Source organism: Rattus norvegicus, chromosome 1, assembly GCF_021556685.1.
Source record: "Rattus norvegicus strain SHRSP/BbbUtx chromosome 1, alternate assembly SHRSP_T2T, whole genome shotgun sequence".
Lineage (NCBI taxonomy): Eukaryota > Metazoa > Chordata > Mammalia > Rodentia > Muridae > Rattus > Rattus norvegicus.
In genome coordinates this window covers 193,356,276-193,372,027 of record NC_141534.1, presented here as the reverse complement: position 1 = coordinate 193,372,027, position 15,752 = coordinate 193,356,276, and the positions used below count along the sequence as shown (strand labels likewise).

The following is a 15,752-nucleotide window of genomic DNA, read 5'->3' as shown; positions in this document are numbered from 1 at the left end:
ACAGCGATGGCTGTGTGGAATCCTTCTGCTCAGACCCTTAGATTCCCACTAGGAGTATGGCAGCAGCCAGAGGAGAGCAGTGAACTCTGTTTTAGGCTGGAGTCTAAGGGACACAGGGCTGGTGTAACCCTTTGTAACAGAGGATGGGGCTGAGGAGTTGGCCCTGTGGTCTTTGGGAGTTGTTCTCTCTTTTAAGTGGAAAATGTCCATTTTATTATACACAGTTACATGAGCAGGAAAGAATCCCACCATGTTCTGAAAATAGGTTCTGGCTCTGAGGTGGAGGTGCTGATGGCCTACACCCTCTCCTGGACCTCCCTCCCTCCTCTCTGGGACGATGGATCAGGCCCGCTGCAGGGTTTAAGAGCTGGAAAAGGCAATCAGCGTAAGAATGGATGACATGACCAACTGGAGCTATAGGGAGGGCAAGGTGGCCACACTGTGGCCGTGGGTAGTCATGTAAGGAGCAGAGACAGGCAAAGGAGAGGAGGCATGTGGACGATGCCAGGGTAGAGTGGGCTGAAGGGGGCTTTGACAAAGAGAGGCAGCAGATGCACATGAGGCCAGTGGTCTCTGTCCTCCAGCACCTGTAGAGAGACTCCTGACTTCAGGGTTCCTGGAGCTCCTCACACATCTGGTGTCTGGTGCCTTTTTGGGCAAAGTTTTTAGAGTGAGACAAGGGACTATAGGCCTGGAAGGGCTACACCCACAGCTGTTAGCCACAGCTGCCCCTCTCTGATGGCTCTCAAATGTTTCAGCTGTCACTGGGCCAAGGGCAGGCACCTATCCAACCCCAAGGCCAGATACCTACCAAGCCAGGCAGGATGGGAGCCAACCACATGTGCCTGCCATCACTGGTGTCGTTGACTTGGTCGATAAGCTTGTCAGGGGTTCTCACATCCCCACATACACCCTCTAGTGCATTCACACTGTCTGGAAAGGCAGCAATATCTGAGGTGGAAGTTAAGCTGTCAGAACCCAAACTCATACACTTAGCACAGTGCGTCACCCTCAAGTGTGTGGAGCTGTCAGCAGTGTGTGTCAGGAGATGCTGGGCTGGAGATTTCCTACCCTCTAGCAGTGTGGGAAATGACAGTGAAAATAAATGCATTCTAAGAAAATGGGGTTGTGGCCAAGGGGATTCATCTGTGTGGGGCTAAGGGGTCAAAGTCAGAGGACCACAGGTGGGCTAGCTGGACATAAGGGGTTTGCAGAAGCACAGGTAAAGCCCCGCTGGGCAGGCAGGTGACTCTGGCAGGTCATGACCTTATCAAGTTTGCCACCCTGGCCCAACAGGAGCTGACTAGAGAAGAGACCTCAACATGTGTGTGCAGAATCTGGGTTCAGCTCTGTCCCTGTGACAGGAAATCTCAGGCCAGCCACTGGACCTCACTGATCCTGTCACATCACCTGTACTGAAGCATAAAATGTCTCCAAGATGGGCAGGGGAGCCTCAGAGGATACTGGCTATAAGCCCTCTTGGTGATGATATCAGTGGAACTTTTTATTTAGTTCCAGGAGTCATTCACTAAGTTATGAGGAAGACAATAGCTGTAGAGACTCCAGGCCCCAGGCAATCACAGGATGCTCTGGGGCCATGCCTTTCCTTACCTGAAGGGCTGCTGCTAAGCAGGTGACACAGAAGAGAGGCAAGAGACGTCTCAGCTTTACAACTGGGCTGTGTGACCTCAGGCAGACAACCTCTCTGTCTCAAGTTCCTCCCCGGGACAATTAAGATTCCAGAATGTTCTGTTCACAAGATTTCTGTGGAGTTCATGGGATAAATTCTAGCAGTGCCTGGCACAGAAGGAGCCCTCAGGAGCCATTGAGTTTAGAGGGCTGTTAGCTAACAGGAGCTCCTGGAGTCGGCACTGAGGTAAACTGTAAAGGCATCCATGAGTCCTTTGCTTTAGTCACGGTCATTCCATATGACTGAGGGCCTTGTACTGACACTTCTCAGATTAAGTTCCAAAGGCTGGCATTTAAAAATATCAGTCGCCAACAGAAATGTCTCAGAAGCCTCCGGACCAACCAACAAGCTCCAATGGGCACACCGCGAGCAAAGGGTCCAGTTAATACACTTCTCTCACTGAGTTCTCCTGCAGACTTAGAGCCTTTAGAACACCAGGTGCTGTGCTCTCTGAGAAGGGCCTGTGAATCTCCCACACTCTCAACCATAGAACTCTGGTCTTAAGAGAACCAGATGCAGTGGCCTTGGCAAGCTCTAAGGGGCCAGTGACAGCCCTCCACGTTGCCATTACCGTCATCATCAGTACCATCACGATCATCACCACCATCATCCCAGTATCACAACTACCTTAATTATCACCACCCCAATCCTCCCACCACCACCCCTACCACCCACCAGCAGCATCAGATCTTCCCTTTTGTTTTGCATTTTGGGACAAGATCTCACTAAGTAGTCCAGGATGGCTTCAAATTCACAGAGATCTGTCTACCTCTGCTTCCCGAGTGCTAGGATTAAAGGCGTGGGTCACCATGTCTGACCTTCATGGTCTTCTGAAATAGGGCCTTGCTATGTAGCTCAGGCTGCCCTCAAAACTGTATTGGCAATTTGCCCTCCATAGGCAAAAATCTTCCTGCCGCCACCTCCTGAGTGCTAGCATTATAGGCTTGGGACCCTGCCCCCATCACCAGCAGCATCCTCTGTGCCAGCTCCTGCTCCCAGTGGAAAGGATACTGTTCTGGGACAACGGGATCCTCTCCCCATGCTCATCATACAGCTCCAGCCCCGTGAGGCCAATGTAGTAGGGATCTCCCCAGCTGGACAGCAGCTGGAACTGGAAAATGACTGTGTGTGTGATTAAGGAAGAGAAGCTCCGAGTGCTGGAGAAAGCCACACAGTGGCGGATGTGATGGGCTCTTCTTGTTTGTTGATGGAAGAGTCCCCCAGAGATGGATGTCTGTCAAAAGGAACACAGCATCACACTTGCCACACCGCCTGCCCTGGGCCCTGGGAGGGGACGGGAAGCAACAGGAATCCTAGGAGCAGACCATTGGACAAAGGATGCTGGGACTACTCTCATCTCGAGCCTCAGTGTCCCCAGTTATGAAATGGTTAGAAGAAGAAACTTCCTTCCTCCTCTGTCTTTCAGGTTCACGGGAACAAGCATGTTGAGGACAGGGAAACAGCCTCAGGCTGCAGCAGAATGATTCCTACGAACAAGGTCCGCAGGGCAGCACCTGCCCCCACCCAGGCTTCATCTTCCCAGGCCCCAGTTTCTAGGAGCAGGAGTGGAAGTCCTGAGTGCAAAGACACACCCCAGGCAGTCACAGGCAAAGCAACTGCTTCCTTCTGGACCTGGACCCTTCCACACAGGCAGAGGCGAGCTATCTGTCCTCTCTGACTTGTTTCTTTTAATTCTAGCTTTTGGATTTCTTTTTAATTTTCTTTTTCTTTTCTCTCTCTCTCTCTCTTCCTTCCTTCCTTCCTTCCTTCCTTCCTTCCTTCCTTCCTTCCTTTCTTTCTTAAGAGACAGGGTCTCATTATGTAGTCAGGGATGGTCTGGGAAGGTCTCATGATCCTCCTGACTCCTCTGCTATGCCTGGCTCCTGCACTTTAGCTTTCACGGCTGGGAAGTGAGGCTGTCACTGTGACCTGCTCCCAGGGCTGATGCTCTGCTGGCCATACAATGAGGTCACACTGGGAATGGGGGGTGCTCTTACTGCCTCTGTCCCTGCCATCTCCTTGCCATGCTCCTGAGTCACCTGTCTCTTTTCCAGCCCCCCTCAGCTGGGTCTTTTGTGCCACCTCCACAACTCCAGTCTTCCACAGGGCAGATGGGTCCCATGCTGCTACTATGTCCTAGTGACACCTTCATTAGTTTCCCTTTCCCTGTGTGGGCACTGGGCTGCTGGGCTCTGTGCTGGTTGGGAGAAGGATACAGCCACAGGGCATGAGTGGGGCCTCGTAGTCCATGCTGGCTCGCTCCAGGCTCTTCGCATCTAACCTGGAAAGAGACCAAAACAGCACTATGAGCCTTCTGCTCCAGAGGCTCATGAGACAGACGCTCCTCAGCCACGGACTACAGACATAGCAGCCCAGGGGAGATGCAGTGTTTGTATAGGGGCAGTGGAGGACCTAGCTCTTTTCTGTTACAGACCTTTGCTAGCCTTAAGAGTACCTAAAAGTGCAGACATGTTTAACTCAGACATAGATGCAGACCAGGACGGAGTGATGAAGCCACTGTGCAAGCCAGGCACTTGAGTGGGGCGTGCTCTGGGGTGATTCTCTTAACCACACCTCCTGCTCTTTAGAGGGACCTGAGGCCGGGAATCTTAGGGTTAGGTGCTGCTGATGGGGCAGGATGCCTGATAGGTCATTTGGATGGGCAGAAGTCTGAGGAGGCCTCTAATGGCAGTCAGACTGGACACAGTAAAAGCCCTGGAGTGTAGGCAGGATGGGGATGCAGAAGAGAAAGGGGAACAATAAAAAACCCCAAAACAAAATCAAAACCAAAACCCAAGTGCATGGGCCATACTGGCTCCGGGAGAGAGAGCCCCGGCTCTGCCGTCTCCTCCAGCTCCTCTCTATAGACCTCCCTGGGCTGTCTTGAGCAAGGGCATGGTTACAATTTTTACCACTGGGGAGTGGGAGTGGGCTCTTTTGTCTCCCTGTTGTGGGTTCTGGCACTCAGACACTGGGGACTGTAGATGGGCAAACCTCACTGGGTTATGCTCTGATGCTAGAGCAGCCTCCAGGACACCCAGCAAACGTTTCATCTGCTCTTCAGGGACCAGGGCTGGGGAACAGGAGCGGCCTGGAGGCAACCAGGGGTGTTCTGGACAATAGGCCCTGAGGGTGCACACACATGCAGACCCAACCCCTCACCTCCTGCTGGGTGCTGGTGGTAGCCGGGTCTGTAGGTAGTCCCCAAAGAGGATTTCTTGTGCAAAATCAAAATGGCAGTTACCAGGCCCCTTTCGGATGAGAAAGCCTTCTGCAGGAGACACGCACAGGCCATCCAGGGACACATGTGCGATTTTAACCTAGCAAAGGAGACACAGATTACCAGGCCAGGGAAGCCTGAGTTCCAGTGACAGTTACATTCTACTTTGAGCCCAGTGACTTACCTATGTTCCCCATGCATGCATTTCAGGGGGGTGAAGGGACTCCAGACACCAGTGGCAGGGACCTGTGGCAGTGCTGTGCAGGCCTCCAGCTCTCTCCACCTCCTTCCCCACCTGGGAGATGGGCATAGGCTCCATCTTCCTACTTTCAACACTTGCTAAGTCCTTTCTGGGTACATAGCAGAGATCCAGCTGGTCCTCCTCACAGCCTCAGGGCTGACAGGTAGTGGCACTGTGCTCGCCGAGAGCTTACTGAGCACATGTGCACACTCACACACGTGCAAGCACGCACACACGCATGCATATACTGTCTAGGCAGGAATCCTCTAGCCATGCTACTAGGATCTGCCAGCAAACTGCAAAGACATACAAGCCTTCTGAGGCCACCTGCCATCCCTGCCTTCCCACTAGCAATCGAAAAAGAGTGTGGGCTTCATGCTTGGCAGACCAGACTCTAGCTGTGTAGCCCCAACAGAATGGCAGACTCTTTCCCAGCCTTCCTTGGAGCCCTTGGAGATGGGGCAGTAGAGGAGGCAGGGCAAGAGCCTGATGAAATGAGGTGTGCACATGAGCCTGCCGACAACACCCTCCCCAGCCAGTGCTCAGTGGACACAGGCCTGCAGCTGACAGACAAGCCTGGCAGTGTGGGAAGGGCACGCACAGTTCCAAGAGAAGCAAAACCCTGCAGTTCCCCAGGCTGCCCTGGGCTGCTGGCTATACTTGCTGTGTGCAAAGGAAATGCAGCTTGCTCTCTCCCTGGGTATCGTCCCCCCACCCCCTCCATTGGAAGGTTCTGGAGGATTTATGCTCCTCTCCAGCACCCACGCCAGCCATTCATCATGCTGCCTTCCTGACAGTGGACTCCGCTCTGCCCGGCTTACCCCTCGGTAGGTGTCCTCCGGAGATTTATTGTAGTTCCAGAGGCGCAGGCCAGCAATGCTTTGGGCTCTGTCAAAGTGGATCATAACCACATGGTCCAACCCAGGGGAAAAGGGGATCAGCCACATGTGCTCATCCTCGGTGGTGATGTTCATGCCATCGATTAACCTGCAGGCAAGGAGATCGGGTCAGCAAGATGGTGGGAAGCCTTTAGGAAGCCTGCTTCCCTCATCCTGCTTTGCTTTGGAAGGTGGGAGAGCAGTGAAGTCGAGCAATGCTCAAGAAGGAGCTGAGAGACACTCATCCTCAACACTTCCACAGAGACAGCTGTGTCCTCCTTGGGAATCCCTCAGCCTGGTGACCCCAGGGTGGGAGACTTCTGCTAAAGATGAACATTCTGTGTGTCAGGAAGGCTGGACGTAGAAATACGCTCATCACAGAACTGTGGTGCAGGTACCCTACCTAAGATGTGCCGTGGTTAATGGGATCAAGAGATGTCATAGTATGGCCAGGCAGGCAGACCACAAGAAGCAGGGACCAACTGCAAGCTGGGAATGAGGTCATGACCTCAGCATCAATGCTCAGAAAGGGTGCACTGGGGGTGGGGGTAGGGCTTTTCTCTGTTGCCCAGATGTTCTGCAAGCTGTGGAGGCAGTTTGCTGGAAGTGCATCCCCTCTCTCGGCGAACATCAGGGAACCTGGCAGACCTAGGCCAGGGACAAGTGCCAGAAGAGGCACGATTGTGATGAGCTAATCTGCTTGGTAGCCACAGGTCTGCGTGTCCCAGGGAAACCCTAACTAGCAGGAGGGATTTCCAAACTAGTTACCTCAGCCCCTCTGCATCTGTACCTGCCTCAGCCTCTTTAGCCTGGACCCAACCTCTGTCCTCTGTTGTGGCATGGCCACTTGAAGACCCCGACTCAGAGATAATCAGCCCCACCCCACTCTACCCTTGAACCCTAAGGACCTTGAGGACGTCTGTACTGTGAGCAACTCTGGCTGTGGCCACAATTCCCATATCTAAAAATCAACTTTTCCCCTTACCATTTGATAGTTTGAGGTTTAGAATAAATCTAAGTGTTCATCCATGGAGGTAAAGCGTTCTCTCTCCCGTGCTCTAAAAGGCTGTTATTAAATTGATGGATGGTGTGTCTTACAATTGCTGGCATGTTAAAACTGAGGAAATTCAGCAGGCTGACCCTGCTGTTTGTGAAGGAAGCTGGCTGCTCAGACTGCTGTTTCCTTCCAAAGCAATCACTTCTGTCTTGGGGACTGGGTGCCAGCAAAACTGTTACAGTTTGGGAGAGGGGACACTGGAGATAGATGGCAGACAGGCTGGTGGCAAAACAAGTCTCCTCCTTTGCAGTCACCTCCTGGTTCTGCCCTTCAGAGACCCAGTAGCAACAAGCCTCTTTCATGTGTAGATGGGGGTCTCTAAACTCTGTGGCCACCATTGGGGCCCTGTCATTGCAGGGATATGGTAGAGGACAGATGGGGCAAGAGAGACAAGACCTGGGCCATCCTGTCATATCTGAAGGCTGGGAAGGGGCAGTTGGAAGTAGAATGCTTGCCAGGGGGCTCTGGTTTCTATCCCCAGAACTCCAAACAAACAAAAACTAAATATTGCAAACAAATACATAAGTGAGCACAGATACTCCCAGAATCTGAGATCACCAACAAGGATAAAGGATGGCTTGAGGCCAGGCCCCATGCCCAGCAGTAAAGGGCAACAGAAAAGGTGCTCAATACCATCCTTGCAGGTTCTTGTCTCACGTTTTGCCAGGACATTTTTTAAAGCCTTACAGGTCCTTTGCATATACATCGTGGCTCCCAGTTTAGTGCTTTTATGGGATCCCTGTGTGTGCAAATGTGTGTCTGTGTCTGTGTCTGTATAACATTCTTATGTTTTTTCTTTGGCCCTTTCCTTCTATTTGTTTTGTTCTATTCCCATTTGTTTGTTTTTGTATTATTGTCTTATTTTATTATTATTCTTTAGATTCCTGTTTGTTTTTTAATGAGACAGAAAGGGTGTAGGTCCTGATGAGAGAGGAGGAGGGGAGAAAGTAGGAGGAGTTGGGGGAGGGAAACTATAATCAGAATGTGATGAATGAAAAACATGTTTTTATTTTTCAAGACAGGGTTTCTCTGTATAGCTCTGGTTGTCCTGGAACTTGCTAAGTAGCCTTGAACTCAAAGATCTGCCTGCCTCTGCTTCCTGAGTAATGGAATTAAAGGCATACAATACCACATCTGACTAAAAAAAAATCTACTTTAAATAAAAGAAAAATAGGAAAACAAACAAACAAAAAAGAGTTGGTGGTATACTTCTATAATCTCAGTACTTGAAGGTAAATCAGGAGGATTTGAACTTGAAGTCCTGTTGGTACACACAGAAACCCTGTCCTAAGAAAACCAGAACCATGGAGGTGAGGAGTGCTCCAGAGTGAAGAGAGCCTATAGAATGGGGACAATGTTTGTCAGCTCCATATGGCAGGATTAAAGAGAAGAGATCAAAATGGCCAATAAAGATTTGGGGGAAAACAAAACAAAAACAAAACATCATTCCTAAGGATCAGGGAAAACTGCTTTGAGAATCCATCTCACCCTGTCAAGAAAATAAACAGCAACCAATGCTGGAGAGAATATGGGGAATGAGGACCCCTCATTCCTGCTGTTAGGGGTCACAGAAATCATTATGGGGGTTTTTCACACCCACTCCCCCATAGATCTACTACCTGGCCCAGCTCTAACTCTCCTGGGTTTAAGTCAGTGTTACCATGAGATACATGCACATTCGTGTTTACTGCTACAACATACAGAGGCAGCACACGGACTGAGTCTAGGTGCAGTGCATACACATAATGGAATTTTATGCACCCATAAAGAAAAATGCAACCATAAGGTGTTTACAGGAAAACGGATGCAACCAGACTTAGACTTCTATGTCTGTATGTCTTCTAGCTATGGAGCCTAAAGCTGTGTGTGTGTGTGTGTGTGTGTGTGTGTGTGTGTGTGCGCATTTATATTGAAAAACTAGAAAGGGTTTCACTGGAGGGAAGGAAGGGATCTTAAGATGGGGATAGAGGGGTTGGGGATTTAGCTCAGTGGTTAGAGCGCTGGCCTAGGAAGCGCAAGGCCCTGGGTTCGGTCCCCAGCTCCAAAAAAAGAACCAAAAAAAAAAAAAAAAAAAAAGATGGGGATAGAAGCATAATAGAACACTTGGCAGCAAGCGTGGCTTAACTGGGAGAAAAAGGGACGCGATTGAGAGGGTACAGGGAAGGATGGTGGGGGGGAGGAGTGAGGACAAAGTGTGATGACATGTGTATGAAGTTGCCCTAATGAAATCCAATTTTTTATTCTAACCTAAAACATAAAAATAAATGAAGGAAGGAAAAGTGAGAGAAAGAAATTTATTGAAGCTTGAGGGCTTCTCAGACCACGGCACACTTGGTTACTGGATCTTAGCTTAAGTACAAAAACATTAGGAGGGCCATCTGGTGGTTCAGGCAGCACTATCCACAATCTAGATGTGACAAGGTCACTGAGGGTGGCTTTGCCCTTTCGAGTGCTCCCTGGTCAGAGATGTGCACAGGAATGTTTAAGGGTGACGTTAAGATTGGGCTAGAGGCTGTCTGTGATCTGTGGGGTGTCAAGTAGGTGACGGGGATGCTCAAGCTGGGCAGGTGTGGTTTTCTTCTGCAGCTGAACAGAGGTAGCTTATGGGGTCAGTCTAGGTCTGCCAGCTGACCTGCCAGAGTCTACAGCCCACAATGACCCCAAGCAGTCCGGCCCGCAGGATTGAAGGCCACAGTGAAGGGACACCTTAAACGGACCGCCAGGACTAGGGCTACAGTGTGACCACCCTACTTCCACCTGTAGCCATGGGGATGATTATCACAGATCTGTGGATACTGAGGCAGAGGAGGTGCCTGACTCAGCAGTTCAGTGCCATGTGTTAACCGGTCGGCCTCCTTCTGACTTCAGCCTGCTCCTCTGTACACAGGGATGACACTGGCGAGTCAGTCTGTGCTGTGGCTTTCATGGATGGACTTCTGCAATCTACTAGCAGATTAGTGTCTGCCACTTACCACTCCAATGGGGCGCTTGCTCTATTGGTTATTCTTGTCCTCACTGTTGCAATTGTGAGGTTTGAAAACTTAAAGGAGAGCTTTGAACTCCCATCCTTCAAACTGTCCTTGCTTCTAATAAAGTCACATAGCTGTTTATAGCAGGAGGCCAAGAGCCAGTCTATGAATGACAGGTGTCTGTGGATGGATACCATAAAAAGCTTGCCCATTCACCCTGGCTATAGTCTGTGGGATGTACAGAGAGCAGAGCAGCCATCGTGACCAACACAGACTTTCTTATCAAAGGGGAGAGGCCTAGGGCAGGTATGTGCAAGCAGAGTGGGTCACCACCGAGGCCGACAGACTATGCTGAGGAGGCCCTCACTGAGGCCTGTGCAGCATCACAGCATGCAGCATCTGCAGATACACCAGTCTGACTTCTTATCCTGACTGCTCTGCAACAAGGACCACCTGTGGGAAGGGTCACCTCTACTTCTTTTGGCCACATTGCTCTTCCAGGCAGTATCTGATGTACCTGATGCCTGGGACACAGAGCATGTCTCTAGACCCCAACTGCTATAGTCAAGCTTCTAACACTTACTTGTCCAGGGTCCGTGAGTCATCACTGTACTCGGGCAGGTCATTTAAGTCCCTGGGAGAGGCAGAGAGCTGCTGTGGTTGGATGGGCAGGGCCTCGCCGTCCTTGCCTACTACTTCCAGGCCAGTGAGTCCTATGTAGTGCAGGTCCCCCCAGGAGGCTGTGAAGTTTAGTCGGAGGCCTGTGAGGGAAGGAATGCAGACAGTCACCTCCAGACGCTCTGGAGCCACGAGAGAGCCAACCTTCATGAACCTTCTGTCAGGTGTCCTCAGGCCAGACTGATGCCTACGCAGGACATGCTGCAGGCAGGAAACCCACACATGGCTGGGCCAGCTCACACCACACCTTGAACCCTGTTGGCTCCCTCATGTTGCTTTGCGGCAAGGTCATACATCAGGACCTTAGTCCTACCCACATCATCTTTCCATTGCTCATTTGTCTAAGCTTTTCTTCTGTCACAAGGCTGCTCCCATCCTCTGGCTGCAATCACAGCCTGCCATGTCTTTGTATACTTCCTCTACCAAACCCCAGAGGCCACTACTTAGTAAATACTAAGTTCCTACTTAGTGGCCTGCCAGGTGACTGACTCCTTAAGGGAACAACCCCACTTGTCTGTCCAGACTGTTGTGTACCCAGGCACTGGCACAGAGCTGGCACAGAGTAGAGGCTCAATGCCAACCAATGCGCGGCACTACCTATACTGGCCAGTCACGTCAGGAAGCCCCACACCCAGACTTTAACATTTTATGCAAATGAGCTCCTCCTAGGAGCCCTCACTGGACTCAGGGTAAGAGAGGTGACTGCTGAGCCCATCCTTCCTCCTCAGCTTTCACCCCCTGCACCAGACACCATTTTAGGAAGGACACTTTCTGTGCTCCTGGGACACACATGCCAGGTGACTCATTCCATTGCCCAGAAAGGTCCCCTCTCTGGGTCATAACCTGTCACCCTGTCATAGGCTTGGCTGGAGTTCCTCCTTTACCAGTAGAGCAGGGCCAAGTTCATGGCCTCTCCTATCCTGTAGGTGCTCGGCCTGCTTAGCACCTATGGTTTAATTCTCTAGACTTTTGCTGAGTGACTTAGGCTTGGAGGAGCTGGCAGAAAGCCTGGGGTCATGAGGTGCTCCATATTTTTCACAAAAGGATCTGCAAGTCCAGGAAAACTTCAGAACTCTCTAAGGGCCAGGCTGCAACCTCTCACCTCCCTGCACTTGACATCTTGTCCTATGCCCTGTCATTTCCCAGCATCCTCTTGTGACTCAGCCTTCTGACTTCCTCTCTGCGGTGCCGACGTTGTCCTGAGCATCTCAGGAGTGAGTTGGACCTGGGTCCTAAGCAGCACTGAGCAGATTGCTGGTCATGCACACATATCCTCCAGGGTATGGATGGGGGCAAAACAGCTGGCTGCCCCTCCAGCCTGTGGCCATGCTGCTCTCCACACAGAATTGGGTCAGCTTCTCCACCCTGCTTCTGGGCTGCAAGGCTTACGTGTACAGGAGCTTGTCTTTTCTTTCTGCCCTGTGCTGGTGCCAAAAGAGCTCAGTCACCTGTTGCTGCGGCCATAGCAGCGCATGCAGGCAGTTGCTGGTCTACATGCCGGCTGCTCCGAGTCATGAGCAGGCTGAGGGCTGATATCCAGGCACTCCATGGCAGATTTGTCTGTTCTGCAGCACAAACTGATGGATATATCCTTCTACTGGCCACGCCCAGATGTCATCTCTCAGTGACTTTCAGATGGTGTCCTCGTGGCTCTCCAAGCCCTTGCTCCTCTTGCTTTCATCCTTACCCCGGAGGCATTCCACATTGATGTGAGTTCCCTGAGCCAGGGCTGACTCTTCTATCCTCAGAACCTCAGTGCTCAACAAGTAGATGCTTAATCAGATTTTGTTTTGAAAGCTCTGATTGGTGGGAAGTAGGTAGGAGGGCGGCTCTGATTGGTGGGAAGTAGGTAGGAGGGTGTGTCTCCTCTGATTCACAGTGAATAGTAAACAAATACTCAGATCGGCTATATGTGCCAACTATGGTTTACAATTAGAGGTGAGGTAGTAAATCTCAGTGAGCAGTGCTCATTCTGCAGTCAACAGATGCCTGGCAAATGCTAGGTACCACAGCTGTACACACTGCCACATGCCCCAACAGAATGATGGGATGGGTGGTGAGCGGCACAGTGGGGGCTGGGTGTTTAGGGAAGGGAGGTGGCATCTGGTGGCATGCTAGGATGAGGCATGCTATCCTGCATTCCTAGAGAAAGGTCATTCTAGTTGAGAGAACAAGTTGGGCCCACATCTGGAAGCTGCTAGCCAGGGGAGGAGACGGGCAGGAAACTTAAAAGGGAGGCTAAGCTGGGTCCCACATGGAAGTGGAGAGGCTTGCGATGTGAGCAACGGGAAGTGCTAACAGGTTACCTTCTCTGTTTGCTTTGTTGAGACACGCTCTCCCTTTGTAGTCTACAATGGTCTCAAACATGTGATCCTCTAGGTTTTGCCTCCTGAATCTGGGTACTACAGATGTGCACCACCATGGTGGCCCACATAAGGGATCAGGGCAGCGGTGCAGACATTGGTGCTGAGAGAGGCCTCACCCAGGGTGCTCTTAGTGGAAGAGGACAGTAGGGGACACAATCAGGGTCTGTTTAAGAGGCAATGGAGCCTAATGGCTTGAACACAGAAGGAGAGGGGATTGATCCAGGTGACAGAGTGGTGTGGGAGAGAGAATGCCTGGAGGTGGAAGAGGGAGTAGGTTGGGAAGGGAGGGGCAGGAGGAGGCAGACATATCCCCTCTCCCTGGGAATAAGAAGCCTTCCCATGCCTGCAGTCCCTTTGTGTCTGGTAAGATGCACCTGATCCCATGGATTCAGGGCTCTGAATGCAATGGTTCTCCCTGTAAGCTGATATCCATGCTCCATATTCATTTTCCTCGGATGCATCAATTAGTATTTATACAAATGGAAATTAATTTTGTTATTTCTCTCATGTTTTGGCCCTCTCGACTCCTTCCCTATTCATCGTGGCTGATATTTGCAAAACTTCCCAAATGAGTGTCATCTGCAAATTAGCAAGTCATATATTCCCCTTTCAAAGCATGAAGAGGATTGGCCATGTCCACCCACTGCCTCCCCCCAAAACACATACCCCTGGGGCTACCTTATTAAAGTGCCCTTCACGTGCATAGGTTGCTAAGCAGGTAGAGGGTGGGATGGAGGTTCAGAGAGAAGAAATGTAGGAATCTTGGGGCTCTAACCTCATGAGGGAGGCAATGCTACAGTGGAGAGGCCTCAGTGCTTTCTGAGCAGGTACAATGAACAAAGTCACAGTACTCTACTCCATGGCCAACTGCAGTGTTATCTCTGAGAAAGGCTGGATTAGCCCATACAAAGGGCATTGGTAAACAGGCTTTGGGGGGAAATTAGCGGTAGATAGGACAGTAGTGGCTTCTCCCTGGCTGCGCCCTCACCTGCCTTTCTTCTCCTCCAAGAAGAGGGTCTGGCTCAGCCAGGTTGTCTGGGCAGCTGGCCACTCTCAGCAGGCTACAGGGATGGCTAATAATCCATGTCTTGTCATATATGATTTTCATGTCTCGTACCTGTCCAGCCCCACACAGTGAACTGCATAATGAATTTATGGACAGGCTTGTGATACAAGCTAGACCCAGAGACTTTTAATTCTAGGACTAGATCTTCTGGACAAACAAAGTGGTTTTTACTCTTGGGTTGCTAGTAATGGGTGGATGTGAGCACAAAGCTCCCTGGAGCCTCTGGTGTATAGCTTTCCCATGAGCCACTGGTACATGGCTCCCATGGAGAAGAACAAGAGCTAACAGGGTAGAAAGGCAGAGATACAGCGAGTCTCCATGATGTCATTTCCCTGTCTACATCCAGCTGCCTAAAAAACTAGTGACCCTACCTTCTAGGTGCACAAAGCCAACAGGTTCTCTTTTTGCTGAATTCAGCTTGAATTCAATTTCCATTGTTCGTGTGTGTGTGTGTGTGTGTGTGTGTGTGTGTGTGTGTGTGTGTGTGTGTACTTCAAACCCCAAGGGAAGCAAACTAGTAAAAAAACAAAGGATTGCTATCTTCTAGGACCTTGCAGCTTCACAGGAAATGCTGTCCCTCACAGAGGCCTCTGTCATAAAGTAGCCTCTTAACCAGAGCCCTGAGGCATGCTGTGGTATGGGGAGGATTTGTACTCTTGGAGTTAGATCTCCTTGCTTCTGGTCCCAACCTTGGCTCCCTGAGCTTCAGCTGTCTAATGTGGAAAATGAGGACACTAAGGACAGGGAGGTCGGGCAGGGAAGGCCCAGATCTGCCTCTCAGAGAGATAAAAACACACCCAAGCCTGGTTCTCACCTAACATTGGTTGACCATTCATTCATTCATTCATTCATTCCTTCATTCATTCATTCATTCAGCGTGTGTGTTTCTGTGTATTAAGTTCTATGTATGTGTGCATGTGGAGGCCAGAGGACAACCTTGCCTGTCATTCTTCCTTACTGGGTCCTAGGGCACACTCATTAGGACAGACTGGCGGTCACAGAGCTCCAGGGTTTTAATTGTTTCCATCTTGCCAACACTGGGATTACAGGTGTGCACTGCCATGCCTGACTTTATGTGGGCACTAAGAGCCAAAATTACTGGGGTCCTCCAGTTTGCATGCCAAATGGACACTTATTCAGGCAAGATCTCTCATAGAACACAGGCTGATCTGGAACTCAGGTCTTCCTGCCCCTGCCTCTCAAGTGCTAGAGTTACAGCTCTTTAGTTTGTTAGTCTAAAGTAATTCAGTGACCTGGAGTGGGAAGACCTATAGGGATTCAAAATAAGTCACCTTTCTGTCTAACAGACCATTTTTTTCCCTTTTGGGCAAGCAAGGAATAGGGGAGAGTTCTCACTGAGAATTGTGGGAAGGTTTGGAGAAATCAGCTGCAGAAGAGCCTGAGCAGGAAGAGGTGCAGTAAACATTAGGTACCATCAGACCCTTGTCCTGGGCAGGAGACTGCCTGTGTTACAGGGTTAATGAGTATCTTCAGGAAGGTGTGTCCTTCCTGGATGTAGCCTATGACCACTGACATGAAGACATAGGGACATGAAGACCAAGCTTTCTCTCAGCTCAGGTTATCACC

The 15,752-nt window shown here is 50.6% G+C and overlaps 1 protein-coding gene across 15 annotated transcripts in view; it reads right to left on the bottom strand.

Moving 5' to 3' along the window:
• Positions 1–15,752, bottom strand: part of Katnip (katanin interacting protein) — a 166,341-nt gene that overhangs the window by 3,067 nt on the left and 147,522 nt on the right. For 14 of the 15 annotated variants that reach the window (XM_087571703.1, XM_087571723.1, XM_087571696.1 and 11 more), the window contains 6 exon segments: positions 10,639–10,816; positions 5,973–6,138; positions 4,853–5,010; positions 3,907–3,971; positions 2,702–2,812; positions 812–951 (listed from right to left, as the gene is read on the bottom strand). In XM_087571703.1, the coding sequence (XP_087427829.1) occupies positions 812–951; positions 2,702–2,812; positions 3,907–3,971; positions 4,853–5,010; positions 5,973–6,138; positions 10,639–10,816 (818 nt within the window). 15 annotated transcript variants of the gene reach the window in all.